General features: G+C 37.6%; 1 protein-coding gene across 1 annotated transcript; it reads left to right on the top strand.

Annotated features, from left to right (window-relative positions):
• Positions 1-4,271: 4,271 nt before the first annotated feature.
• On the top strand, positions 4,272-9,567 carry trim35-28 (tripartite motif containing 35-28). Its single transcript, XM_073847074.1, has 6 exons — positions 4,272-4,926; positions 4,999-5,094; positions 5,197-5,427; positions 6,586-6,608; positions 7,645-7,763; positions 7,852-9,567. Exons 1-6 carry the CDS (start codon positions 4,501-4,503, stop codon positions 8,385-8,387), a joined length of 1,431 nt encoding a protein of 476 aa, XP_073703175.1. The 5' UTR covers positions 4,272-4,500; the 3' UTR covers positions 8,388-9,567.
• Positions 9,568-13,139: the final 3,572 nt, after the last annotated feature.

The raw sequence follows: 13,139 nt of genomic DNA, 5'->3' as shown, positions 1-13,139 counted from the left end.
CCTCTTCTCCACCCACAAAGGGCAAGGCGGGAAAAGATGGAGAAACTACTGGAGGGTGGGAAGTTTGACTTGCTCACAGTATGGAGACCTATAAAGGGAAAAAAACATTAAATTAATAATTGTGGAATTATTCACAAATAACACATCTAACACAAAGCATATCGATTCACCCTATAATATGGCAAAAAAATTGTTTAACTGCATTTATGTTATAGCCTTTTATTTGTGGTGTCAACCTTCCTGAAATGCATTCAGCTTGGTTTAATGCTTTATAAATGAATGCTCTCATTTTACAGATATCCAGGTAATCTAACAGAATTTCAGATTTTTCGATAATGGGCTCTCCAAAACATTTAGATACATTTATCTATAAACAAGTATTGATTGCACTGTATATGACTGTAGACACTGACAAATGTATATTACAAAGCATTCAACTTCTTTTTGGCACAACTCGAATCCCACACCAAAACTTTGCTGTAAAACTTGGACATGCTTCAAGCTTTTACATGCTTTTCATTCATAATGGTTATTTATAAACATTATTTTTATAATATTATTAATTTCCTAATCATCATTGTACTGCATTGCATTATGTTTTGACCCCCGCAATTAAGACTACAGAGCTTTGATCATGAAACTAAATGAAGCCTTTAAATATCATTTTACTAAAACATAATAATGGGAGATACCGAGTGACAACTGATATTTATAAGCATTTTAAGCAAATAGCCTGCTATAAACAGAATTTCATCTTATAGAGTGTTTTCAAACTGAACCAGGAGTTCAGTAAATATTTCACAAGTAAGTGAAATATTAGGCTAATATCTTAATTAATACTGCTTGTACATATCTTTACCACCTATTAACTTTAGTTTGTCAAACTTCTACACCCTTTCCTGCTTACTAAGTCCTTCTCTTTATGATTTTGACACATATTTTCCGTGGTTTAGACAGCATATATTAGCAGAACTACGCATTCAGTAGTACATTAACCGTGCAATTCATTGGAGTAACTGACCAAATCGTGACGCAAGTGCAAACTCTCCATTTTGGCCACATAAATAACAACATCAACACCAATTTGCATATTTTTGCTCAGTTTGAGCCTCTAAATAGAACAGTTTTTCTTCCTCAAAAAAGTATAAGCTCCATATTCTCACTATATCATACTATATGAGCCAAAAAAGCCTGATGTATCAAATATAATACAAAACATGACACACATATGTAAACTTTTATTTGTGTTTTTTTTTTTTTTTTGTATTTTGTATGAAGATTTTTTTTAAATAGCATACTATTTTATATGCTAAGCTTTACATGGTTAAGCAGAATAAGATTGTTTTCATACATTATCCTCATTTGCATTATCTATCATTAACATAGTTGTTTTATGTTTATATTTTGTTTTGTTTCTGACACGGAGTACAAACTGTAATTGTATTGTCATGATGTGCAATGACAAAGATTTCTTATCTAATCTTTTGTTTTTTTTTCTGCAATACACCCAAAGCTGCTAAACAGCGTAAATCTTGTGAAGAATAAACGCACTTTCAACACTAAACTCTTGAACAATTTGACAAAAAACACAGTTACACAACATATTACCTAAAAGGAACGTTTGTCTTTTATTAACTACTATGTCCAGTGGTTTAGCTGACACAAGCATCAGTGTAACAGCAATGTTGAGCTAACAGTTAACGGTTTACTTTACTGTTAGCTGTTCTGTCATCATATTTAACCGACTGTGGTCTTTTGTTAAACTTAATAATTATAATGATTCCTATGGCAGTGTACATCTACCCATTGTAAGTTCAGCATTTACTAAATCGTATCAGCCAAAGAGGCATTTAAAACTGACAACAGAGCCTTCGCTTTAGCTGAACAAGCTAACCGACTAGCCATGACTATCCCGCTAGCAGGAAAAAGCAAACCCTCTTCATTCACGTATACTCACCAATTCCCAAATCTTGGTCTCCATGTTTCTAAAGCAAAGAGGTTTTCGTAACTTACATCCTGTATCGGGTAGAAAAATAAAAAGACGCGTTGAGCGACGCCCCAGTATCGCTGCAGCTATTGTTGTGCTGCTGCTGCTGCTGAGCCCAGCGGCGGTTTAAAGCTCGAGACCACCGCGGACGATGATGTGTGAGCTGTCGGAATCAAAGGCCTAGAGCTCCGCTCACAGGATGGCTTTATTTACAAAACATATCCAGATGTTATTAACAACAACTGGCGCGTCCTCTTTGTTTTAACTTCTGGCTAAATCCAAGACATTACAGTTCCAACTCCAGCCTTGTGCGTGAGTTTGTTCTCTGATGATAGCTAGGACGCGTCTTCAATCGTGCAGGGCATTTGTGTTCGCTTTGCTGTTAGTGTTTGTTAACAGGGGATGTGTGTGTGTGTGTGTGTGTGTGCTTCCAGATGGTTGTCAACAACACAAAGCCTAATAACTGTGGCGTGAGCATGCTAAACGGCTCTCTGCTGGTCTTTTGATAGTATTACATTTCATTCTCACGTAATGTAACTTTTTTTCTATGGACTGCGAAAACCATGTGTCAAAACAATAGGAACAATAACAAGCTTGATATAGACATCAAGACAAATTACGGAATGATTTAACGGATTAAAAAAAATATTACGTTTTTGTTTTTCATTTTAAGACGTGATATGTCGTATTTCAGAGGGGTGTTTCACAAGTTTACCAAATAAGCCAGGCTCATTTCAGTTAGTCTGACTTATTGTAACTTGATATAGCTCAAAATAAGGCAGACTAACTGAAATAAGCCTGGTTTATTTGGTAAACTCATTTTATGAAACACACCCCTGGTCACTTTTCGTGTTACATAATTCACAATTTCATGCCCAAATTATTTATTTACACTACCAGTCTACAGTATTTTTAATGTTTTTTATTTTTATTTAAGAAAAAGTCTCTTCTGCTCACCAAGCCTGCATTTATTTGATCCAAGGTACAGCAAAAACAGTAAAAATAAATAAATAAATAAAATAAAGTAAGTTTTCTATTGGAATATATTTCATTATATAAGTTATTCATGTGATTTCAAAGCTGAATTTTTACCATCATTACTCCAGTCACATGATCCTTAAGAAATCAATACTAATATTCTGGTTTGCTGCTCAAGAAACTTTTATTATTTGCTATATTGAAAACTATTGATTTTTTTTTTTTTTTTTTTTTTTTGGTTTCTCTGATGAATAGAAACTTTAGAAGAACAGATTTTTTTCTGAATTTATTTTTATGACATTATAAATGTCTTTATAATCACTTTTGATCAATTTAAAGCATCCTTGCTAAATACAAATATTAATTTCTATCATTTCTTTATTATACTGACTCAAGATTTTGAATGGTATAGTGTATAATGTTACAACAGCTTTTTATTTCAGATAAATGCTGATTATTGGATCTTTCTATTAATTAAAGGATCCTAAAAAATGTACTCAACTGTTTTAAATATTGATCATAATAAATATTTCAGCAAATCAGCATATTAGAATGATTTCTGAAGGATCATGTGGCACTGAAGACTGGAGTAATGATGCTGAACTTTAGCATAATTACAGGAATACATTACATTTTAAAATCTATTGAAATAGAAAACAGTTATTTTAAAAAGTACAAATATTTCAAAATTTTACTGTTTTTGCAGGCTTGGTGAACAGAAGTGACTTGACTAGTAGTGTATTCTCGCCTTTATTTATACTTATATGCAGTGATTGCAACATTGTATTATGTAAAAATAAAACTTAATGAAAATAAATGCATTTCAAGACATAATTATTTATTTATGCTTAAACTTCATTGTAGTTTTATTAATTGTAGCATTACAGGACGAATATAATAATTTCATTATATATTTATTATTTATTGAATCTGTTAAATGACTCCATATACAAGATGTAAAAATAAATAATATATGTAAGGGATAAATTTATGCACGAACATGTGTATATTAACTTTATTTTATTTTATTTTTGTAGGCTTTGTCGAGTGTCCTCCATACCCAAATAAAACTGTTTTGAAAGATAGGCCTAACTATGTTAAAAAAAGAAAAAGAAAAGAAAAAGCTTACTAGGTCCCTAAAATTCCGCCTACATATGAGGGTCAACTGTTAAGATATGACAAACCAGTTCTGGATGAAAATCGAGAGAAACCTGTTTGACCATAGATATATCTGTGTTTGACAGTTTGCACTTTTATTATATTCTTCCGGCGTACTCTCCCGCCCACCCTCGCTCTCTCGCTCGCTCGCTCGCTCACTCGTATACGGAAGTTGACAGAAATAAAACGAAAACAGGTAGAGCGTCTCGTCCTTAGCGAATCTCTTCCTCTTGTCTTTTAAAACAAGAAGTTTAACTTTTCAAATGCAGAACGGCTAATATTTTAAACAGATCCGTGATCTTTAAACGTCGTTACAGTCTTTTAAACTCTGCTGAGAACATATTGTCGTTTAGGGAAAGTGAAAGTAACGTTACAACATGGCAGACAGTGACGAGGATATTACAGACAGGCCATCTCTTCTAGAGTCAGACTTAACGTGTCCTGTGTGCAAAGACATTTTTAGGGAACCCGTGTTGCTCTCGTGTAGTCACAGTTTCTGTCAGGAATGCCTGGAGGGCAGCTGGAAGAACCAGTCGAAACACCAGTGCCCGATGTGCCGAAAATGCTGCGACGGAGAGACACCGATCCCCAACCGAGCATTAAAAAACACCTGCGTGTCCTATAAAAAGGAGAGGAACTGGAGAGGGCAAGGTACTGGTGCAGATGAAGTCATCTGTGGTTTTCATCAGAGGCCCTTTCAGCTCTTCTGCATTAAAGACGAGGACCCCGTGTGCGTTGAGTGCGTAACACTTCATCCAGGACACGAACTGGTGCCCATAGAGCAAGGAGTGCCTTTCTGTAAGGTAAGCTCATTGATTCCGGACCGTTTAATGGCAACACATAAATGCACACTTCTAACGTGCAATGTTTTACAGGAGGAGCTTAACATGAAAATCAAAATACTGGAAAGTAAGCAGGAGTCTTTCAAAAGGATGAAAAAAAGATATAAAGACACAATCACCTTTATTGAGGTAAACAGTCTCTGAAAACTTTTTGAAGCCCAAATACATAAATGCAATGGAATCGTGATGATTTTAAAAGAATGCTTACTCCACTTCTCCGTATTGTTACAGAGCCAAACTAAGGATGCAGAGAATCAAATAAAAGAGGAGTTTGAAAGACTCCATCAGGTCCTACGTGATGAGGAGAGCTCTAGAATAAATGCTTTGCATAGAGAAGAAAATGAGAAAAAGCAAATGGTGACCGAGAAGATTGAAAACATCAGTCGTGATATCACAGCTCTTGCTGAACTGATTCAGTCGGTAAAGAGGGAAATGGGAGCTGAGGATTTGACTTTTCTTCAGGTACAATTGTTGTCTAACTTTTGTATGTGTTAATAATTAAAACTAACTCTCTGTTTAGCAGTTTTAAACAGGATACACACATGCAACTATACTTTTTAACAGTTTTGAGTGTTATTTTCAATATGTAGATTACAGGCAGAAACCTCTAGACTAATCGCTGGTGGGTCAGTGACAAAAAAGAGTGTCTGTGATTTAAAAAAAAGGAAAAATTTGTTGGTTTCATATGGCTTTGAATGTCTTAAGAAACTGCTTTCAAGATAAGTTAAAATTTACTGACTAAATAAATGAAAAAAGGTCATTCTGTTAATTCTAATTAATTTTAAATTTAGAAATGCTCATCATAATCAGTGTTGGGAAAGTTACTTTCAAAAGTTATGCATTACAATATTGCATTACTCCCTAAAATTACGCTACTTTACATAATGTGTTGTATTATTTTTGCTTTACTTTTTAAGCCTGTACTGGCTTGCTTGTTTGTTTTTAATATAAAAAGTTATATTTTTGACAAATGTAAACGCCCTTTCATACCAAAATTGAAATAAAATAATCCTCAGGCTGAAGAAAATGTGAATTCACGTTTGTACAGTAGAAGGCTGGAGAAGAAATTTTAGCGCTCTTCAGCAATAAAAAATGAAGCACAAATGTTAGTTTAATCATGTTAGTCAAAAAATAACTTTGCTTATTAGTGTGGTTGAATTGGATCATCGACGGACAGCAGCAAAAACACTGGTTAATAAAATTGGATTAAATAAAGGATATATGTGTTGTTTAACATGTTTAATTATCACAGGTTTGCAGCATATTCTGAGTTTGCCTCTGCACTTACTCCCAATTTCCCTCACCATGGTGACAGGAGAGCTTTCAATCAGTCATTGTTAAAACAAAGTAACTGGCGTTACTTAATAGAAAAAAGTAACTCAGCAGATGTGTATTTCAGTCATTGTATGTATAAGTTACATTTTTAATGGGCAATTCAGAAAAACCTATCTTCAACCTAGATTTAAATATGGCAAGTGTAGAACAGGATTTGACATTAAATCTTGTCCTTGACCCTTTACATTTATACTGGCTGGTTTTCTCACACTTTAACATAACTAATAACTAAATCAGACATGTCCCACAATCATCTCTTATAAATCAACTTTTCTTCTCCCACAGAATTTCCAGAGGCTAAAAAGACGGTATGTTCCTTTTTATTTTACGCATTTCTTGCTTAATAATACTATATGTAAGTCATATTTAATCAGGCTGATGCATTTTGTTGTTCTTTACAGCGGATATGTTTGTAAAGTCGACGTGAAATGAAAAATCACCATATCTAGTTTCTAAACTCATGTTTTAATTCTTAAACAAACAGCTTACCCAAAAATTACTGAAAATGATTAATGAAAATGTCCTGCTCATTCTTGTCCATATCATGGTAGTGAATAGAGACCGGCTTCAAACAAGGTTCTTTGGGAAACCAAAAATGGTTCTTCTATAAATTTAAAATTTTAAATCACTGCAAAAACACCGTTTTGGAACCTTTATTTTAAGAGTGTACTTCAAGTGCTCTTGGATACAAAACAACAAAACAAAATATGAAGCACCCAAGCACGCCATTTTGAGGAATTCAGTTGAATAAGAATAGCCTGGATAAACCCAAAGAAGTGTCCATGTACTTTTGCAAAGTTGGCAAAGAAGTTTCAAAACAAGCAACTTTCTGTCGATCAACATGGCAAATTTGCATGACCAACGTGAAACCATTGCAAAATCTGCATTGGGAAACCTTTTGCCCTCATGCAAAATTTCCAATATTCTAACTGAAACTGGATTTTACCCACAAAAAACTCAGCAAACAACAGTGACCTCACCTTTATTGTGAACTGTTTATCTGTGCATTTTATTTATTTATTTATTTACCTACCGAAATACCTCATAACTTTTAATTACAATGTCATAACTGGACCTTATGGTGAAAATGACAGACTTCTCTCTGTTGATGAATGCCCAACTTCTCCGAAAGCTCATGTTCATCCATCTGTACTTGTACTTGAACACAACACCCACATCTTAAAATCCAAACAACCGAAGCATAGAGCCAAGTCCCCATCCTACATTTTTTCTTTTTCAATACATTTTGAATGCATGTAACAATAGGGCAGACAAGATCTTTCACTGCTTCTGTTTTGTAGTGTTAAACGAAAGGTAAAAATGGTCTCTTGATGTCTGTCACAGAACCCAGTGGACTAGCGAGGAACCAAAGAGGGTTCAAGGAGCTCTCATCAACATGTCCTTGCATGTAGGCGCTTTGGGTTACAAAGTCTGGGAAAAGATGCTGTCTCATGTCACATGTTGTGAGTGCACTTTTTACTTTGTATAAAACATATGCAAGATCAACTCAGAGATCTGTGTGGATCACTGTAACATTGTTTTTTTCTGCAGTGCCTGTAATCCTGGATCCCAACACCGTCTCGCCCTGGCTCTCCATATCATCTGATTTTTCCAGTGTGCAACAGAGTCTGGAAAGACAGACTGTCCCAGACAATCCTGAGAGGTTTGATCCCTGTGTTTTTGTCCTTGGCTCAGAGGGTTTCTCCTCAGGCCGCCACCGTTGGGAGGTCCGTGTGGCTGACCACCCCAAATGGATCTTGGGAGTGTGCAAGGAGTCGGTGGTTCGGAAAAGGAAGTTCACAGTAACAACGAAAGCTGGAGTGTGGACCATCGGTCTGAGTAAAGGAGTCTACAGTGCTCTGACCACTCCACGCACTGAGCTGACTCTAGAGAGAAGGCCTGAAACCATCAGGGTGAAGGTCAATATGGAGAAGGGAGAGGTGTCCTTCTGGGATACAGGCAACAACAAGCACCTATGCACATATAACGATAAGTTCAGTGAAAAGCTGTTCCCCATCTTTGGCCCTGGGCTCCAGAGCACACCCATCACTATCTTGCCTGCTAAAGTTACCATACACAAACAATAAGTAAATATGCTTTGTGCCTTTAACATCTAACACTGGTGAGACTGAAGAGTCTAAAACCTTCACTAAAGTTGCTACTTACTTTGAACAGAATTCAAGGAACATTTTGGATTCGGTTTAAGTTAATCTCAATCAAAAGCATGTGTGGCATAATTAACCATGTCCCTCTTTTTTCTTTAAAGAAAAAAGATTTACAGATCAAATAAAAGTTAAGGGGACGTCGGATTCAAAATAAAAAAATATATATATATATTTTGATTATATCTATTCAAAACTTTTTTTAATCCCTAAAAAACCTACACTGTCTCAATACAAGCTGTTTTGGATTTCTAAACCGTATGGTGTCATATAATGAGCAGAGCTCATTAATATTTAAAGACACATGCACCGAAATGGGTCTCTGTCAACAAAGCTGTTTTTGATAAGGTAGAAAAGACCATTGAGGAATTTAAACCAAAGTATGCTGTAGACCCTAAAGAATGAAACAAAACAAGCTTTCACATATATGTTTCATATAATTTTTTTTCGAAAACCCATATGACCTGATCTTCAAAGAAAACACGGGACAAATTGAAATGATTTTTTTGTGAATAACTTGTACTGAATATGGAGAATGGGAATGAAAGAAATGGAAATTCAAAGGAGGATGCTGGTATATATATATATAATGAATATGGAGAATGGGAATGAAAGAAATGGAAATTCAAAGGAGGATGCTGGTATATATATATATATATATATATATATATATATATATATATATAATGTTTTTTGTTTTGTTTGTTTGTTTGCCCCAAGCAGTTATGTTTGTGTGATTAACTATGTCAGGGTGGAGGTATTTTTTTGCTCTTACACAATGTAAATGGCATGTTTGTTGCTGCTAAAACACTATTAATTCTTCAGTAAAGAATGTCTTTCATATTAATCTACTTCAAATCTTACACTTAACCCTAGTACAATTAAAGTGACAGTGGTCAACATTAGAAATAAACAAGAACAACTCTTTTAACCATACTCTTTTGTTTTGATTGAATACTTAAAGATAACTGTTCTCCGTTTTTATTTGCCGTTTAATTGTGCCAGGTTTATTTACATTTATACAGTACTGCTTTTGTATCAGCGGTTGACAGTTAAACAACTAAGATTTAATGAAATATAACAATAAATGATCTCACTTATCAGACTGAATGTGTTTTTTCTGTCTCCGGCGGCATTTCAGTTGAATGTCTTTCAGTCAAAGAAGAAACACCACATTGATTAATAATAGAGAATTCTCAGATTTCACAGCTAAGACTGATGTCCAAATTATTGTGAAAGTCCATGTTTTGAATGATTTGTTGTAAGTGTTTAAAGTATTCCAGTATTGCAGCAAACACAACCTTTTCAACCATGCAACAGACTTTCATTAGTGGTATTTTCAAAACTAACAGGTACTTTTCTATGTTGACTTTAATTGATATGAGTTTATCATTAGACCTTTATTCATTTTGCAATAATCTGAATAGCTGGACAGTTGCATAAACTCTTAAATAAATGTTAAGAACTCTTAAATGTCTTAAGAACTAGTTAGCTGAGGGATAACCAGTTGTACTTTTGCAATCGGCCACTGGTCTTAAATGACTTTTAGGCTGCACATGTGTAAAAGTATGACAGTTACAGTGTTATCTCTCTTGAGTTTCTTACGCTTCCCTCTGCGCTGAGAGAGATAACAGACAGAGGACTGCTCTGGGATTCATTTGCTCCAGACACATTTATATAAATATATCTTATTGCACTTACATATTAACATTACATATGCCTCCAAATTACCTTAGAGAAGAGGATTAGAGAATGGATAAATTGATGGAAAGGCTTGCTTAGTCCCATATTTAGACCCAAGTGTCCTGCATATCAGAGACTGTAGCTCTTCACTTTGAAATTTGCAACTAAAAATAAATAAAACCGTTAGCTGTTATTGGAGGTGAGTGTGCTTTAAAGTAGTGTTTAAAATGTTTTCAGTTTTGTTTAAGATACTGGGTTTCATCTTCACAGTTCACTATCTCTGTACTAACGTCATGGGAATTTGTGTTGATTGTGTTGATTCAGGAATTTGAGAGAGGCTATGGAGAAATACATTTCTGATTCTCTAGCAGCCGGGTTCATTCGACCCTCCTCTTCACCAGCGGGGGCGGGGTTCTTTTTTGTGGGGAAGAAAGACGGATCTCTGCGACCTTGTATTGACTACCGGGGGCTGAACAATATCACGGTATAAAATACCTACCCTTTGCTGTTGATATCTTCAGCTTTCGAGAGGTTGCAGGGAGTGTCGATCTTCACTAAATTGGACTTAAGGAATGCTTATCATTTGGTCCGCATCAGGAGGGGAGATGAATGGAAGACCGCCTTTAATATCCCCAAGGGGCACTTTGAATATTTGGTCATGCCCTGCGGTTTGTCCAACTCCCCAGGGGTCTTCCAGGCACAATGAGTGCTGAGAGATATGGTTGATCAGTTCATATATGTCTACCTGGACGACATATTGATTTTTTCTTCTTCTCTCCAGGAACATGTCCAGCACGTTCGACGAGTGCTTCAGAGGCTGTTAGAGAATGGGTTTTTTTGTCAAGGCGGAGAAATGCAATTTTCATGCACAGTCTGTTCCTTTCCTAGGGTACATCGTGTCGGCTGAGGGTATGCATGGATCCCGAGAAGGTTAAGGCTGTGGTGGATTGGCCAAGTCCGGATTCCCATAAGGCCCTACAGAGGTTTCTGGGTTTTGCCAATTTTTACTGGCGTTTTATTCACAATTTCAGCCAACTAGCCGCGCCTCTGACTGCCTTGACCTCTCCCAGAACGGCGTTCAGGTGGTCAGACGCAGCGGAAGCTGCGTTTGCCAAACTTAAGGGCCGCTTCGTTTCGGCCCCCATTCTGATCACCCCTGATCCATCACGTCAGTTTGTGGTGGAGGTCGACGCGTCAGAGGTGGGGGTAGGTGCCACTGGTAAGACCCTGGTCCCACATTGCGCTAGATTTTGTCACTTTTGATCATGGTGGACCGATTCTCGAAGGCGGTTCATTTCATTCCCTTGCCCAAATTGCCCTCAGCCAAGGAGACAGCATTGGCAGTCGTGGACCACGTCTTTCGGTTACATGGCCTCCCGACAGACGTGGTCTCCAACAGAGGACCCCAGTTTGTGTCCAAATTTTGGCGAGAGTTTTGTAAACTTCTGGGGGCCACTGTTAGTCTCTCTTCGGGGTTCCATCCTCAAAGCAATGGGCAAACTGAGAGAGCCAACTAAGATTTGGAGAGAACGTTACGATGTATGGTTGCTAGAAATCCTTCCTCCTGGAGCCAACAGCTTTCGATGGTGGAGTACGCCCACAATTCCTTACCAGTATCATCTACGGGCCTATCTCCATTTGAATGTAGTATAGGGTACCAGCCACCAATTTTTCCCAATCTGGAATCCGAAGTCGCGGTCCCCTCCGCCCACGCCTTCATCCAGAGGTGCCATCGCACCTGGACTAGAGCCCGTGAGACTCTGGTCCAGGTGGGAGCGCGCACCAAGGCCAAAGCCCATCGCCACCGGTCTAAGCCTCCCGTATACGTCGTCGGTTCCAAAGTGTAGCTTTCTACTAAAAACATTCCTCTGCGTTCCGTCTCGAATAAGCTTGCTCACATACATTTATTGGCCCGTTTTCTGTCACCAAGATCATTAGTCCGGTGGCAGTCCGCCTCAAACTCCTTCCAGTGTACAGGAGAATTCATCCCATGTTTCATGTTTCCAAAATTAAACCCGTATTTTTTGCAGGTATTAATCCGCCAGCCCCGGTTCCCCCACCGCCGCGGCTCGTAGACGGGGAACCAACCTATGTGGTCAACCGCATTCTGAACTCTAGGCGGAGGGGACGCGGATTTCAGTACTTGGTGGACTGGGAAGGTTACGGTCCGGAGGAGAGAAATTGGGTACCTGCCAGAGACATTCTGGATCACTCCCTTATTGATGATTTCAATCAACAGGTGAAGGAGTCTGGGAACGTCAGGAGACGTTCCTAGGAGGAGGGGTACTGTCACGGTTCATGCATCTGTCGTGTTTTTCATGTCTTGTGATCATGTGTCTGTCTGTGTTGTACGCCATGCTCATTCAGGTGGCTGCCAATCAGTCCCACACCAGGTGTTTCACATTACCTCCGGCTACATATACTCACCTCATTCTCATCTTCTCTGTCCGATAGTTCATCTGGATGTCGGACTGTTCGTGGGTTTGTCTTGGTCGTGTTCGTGTTTTGGATGGGTATTTCGTCGTTGTTCGTGTCTGGATTACATCATCACCACGGGACCTTCACGCCACGTCTGAACCAGCCATCTAGCCCCTGCGCCACCCAGCCGAGAGAGATCACCACACCGGAGTATCTGTTCACCTCATCTTTTGTCTCAATAAACTGTCTGTTTACTGCATTTGCTTCATCCATTCATTTTCACCGTCACACGAATAAACTCAATTTGCTGGCTTTAGCTAGCTTGTAGTCTCAATATGTGTACAGTATAGCTCAAATTGAGTAAAGAGCATTTTTTACAATTTAGAAGATTGTCCGACATCCTCACTCACTTTTCTTCCAAGCAAGATCCTTTTTATTCCTGTTTCTATACAAGTACGAAGATGTATCGTACAGCTATTCGCCAAAATTCATATTTTTTTTTAACTTGCGTGATTCCCGGGAAAGCGTTACGCGCGTCAAACGCCCGAAACGCTTAATTCACATCTCTGCATTCGT

This window comes from Garra rufa, chromosome 9 (assembly GCF_049309525.1).
Source record: "Garra rufa chromosome 9, GarRuf1.0, whole genome shotgun sequence".
Taxonomy (NCBI): domain Eukaryota; kingdom Metazoa; phylum Chordata; class Actinopteri; order Cypriniformes; family Cyprinidae; genus Garra; species Garra rufa.
This window is presented reverse-complemented; position numbering and strand designations above follow the sequence as displayed.

Bases quoted from the DNA above. Each gene is read 5' to 3' on its own strand.
- trim35-28 (XM_073847074.1), top strand. From the start codon at position 4,501: ATGGCAGACAGTGACGAGGATATTACAGACAGGCCATCTCTTCTAGAG. The intron at 5,095-5,196 runs GTAAACAGTCTC...GTATTGTTACAG, and splicing joins ACACAATCACCTTTATTGAG to AGCCAAACTAAGGATGCAGA. The intron at 6,609-7,644 runs GTATGTTCCTTT...TGTCTGTCACAG, and splicing joins TTCCAGAGGCTAAAAAGACG to AACCCAGTGGACTAGCGAGG.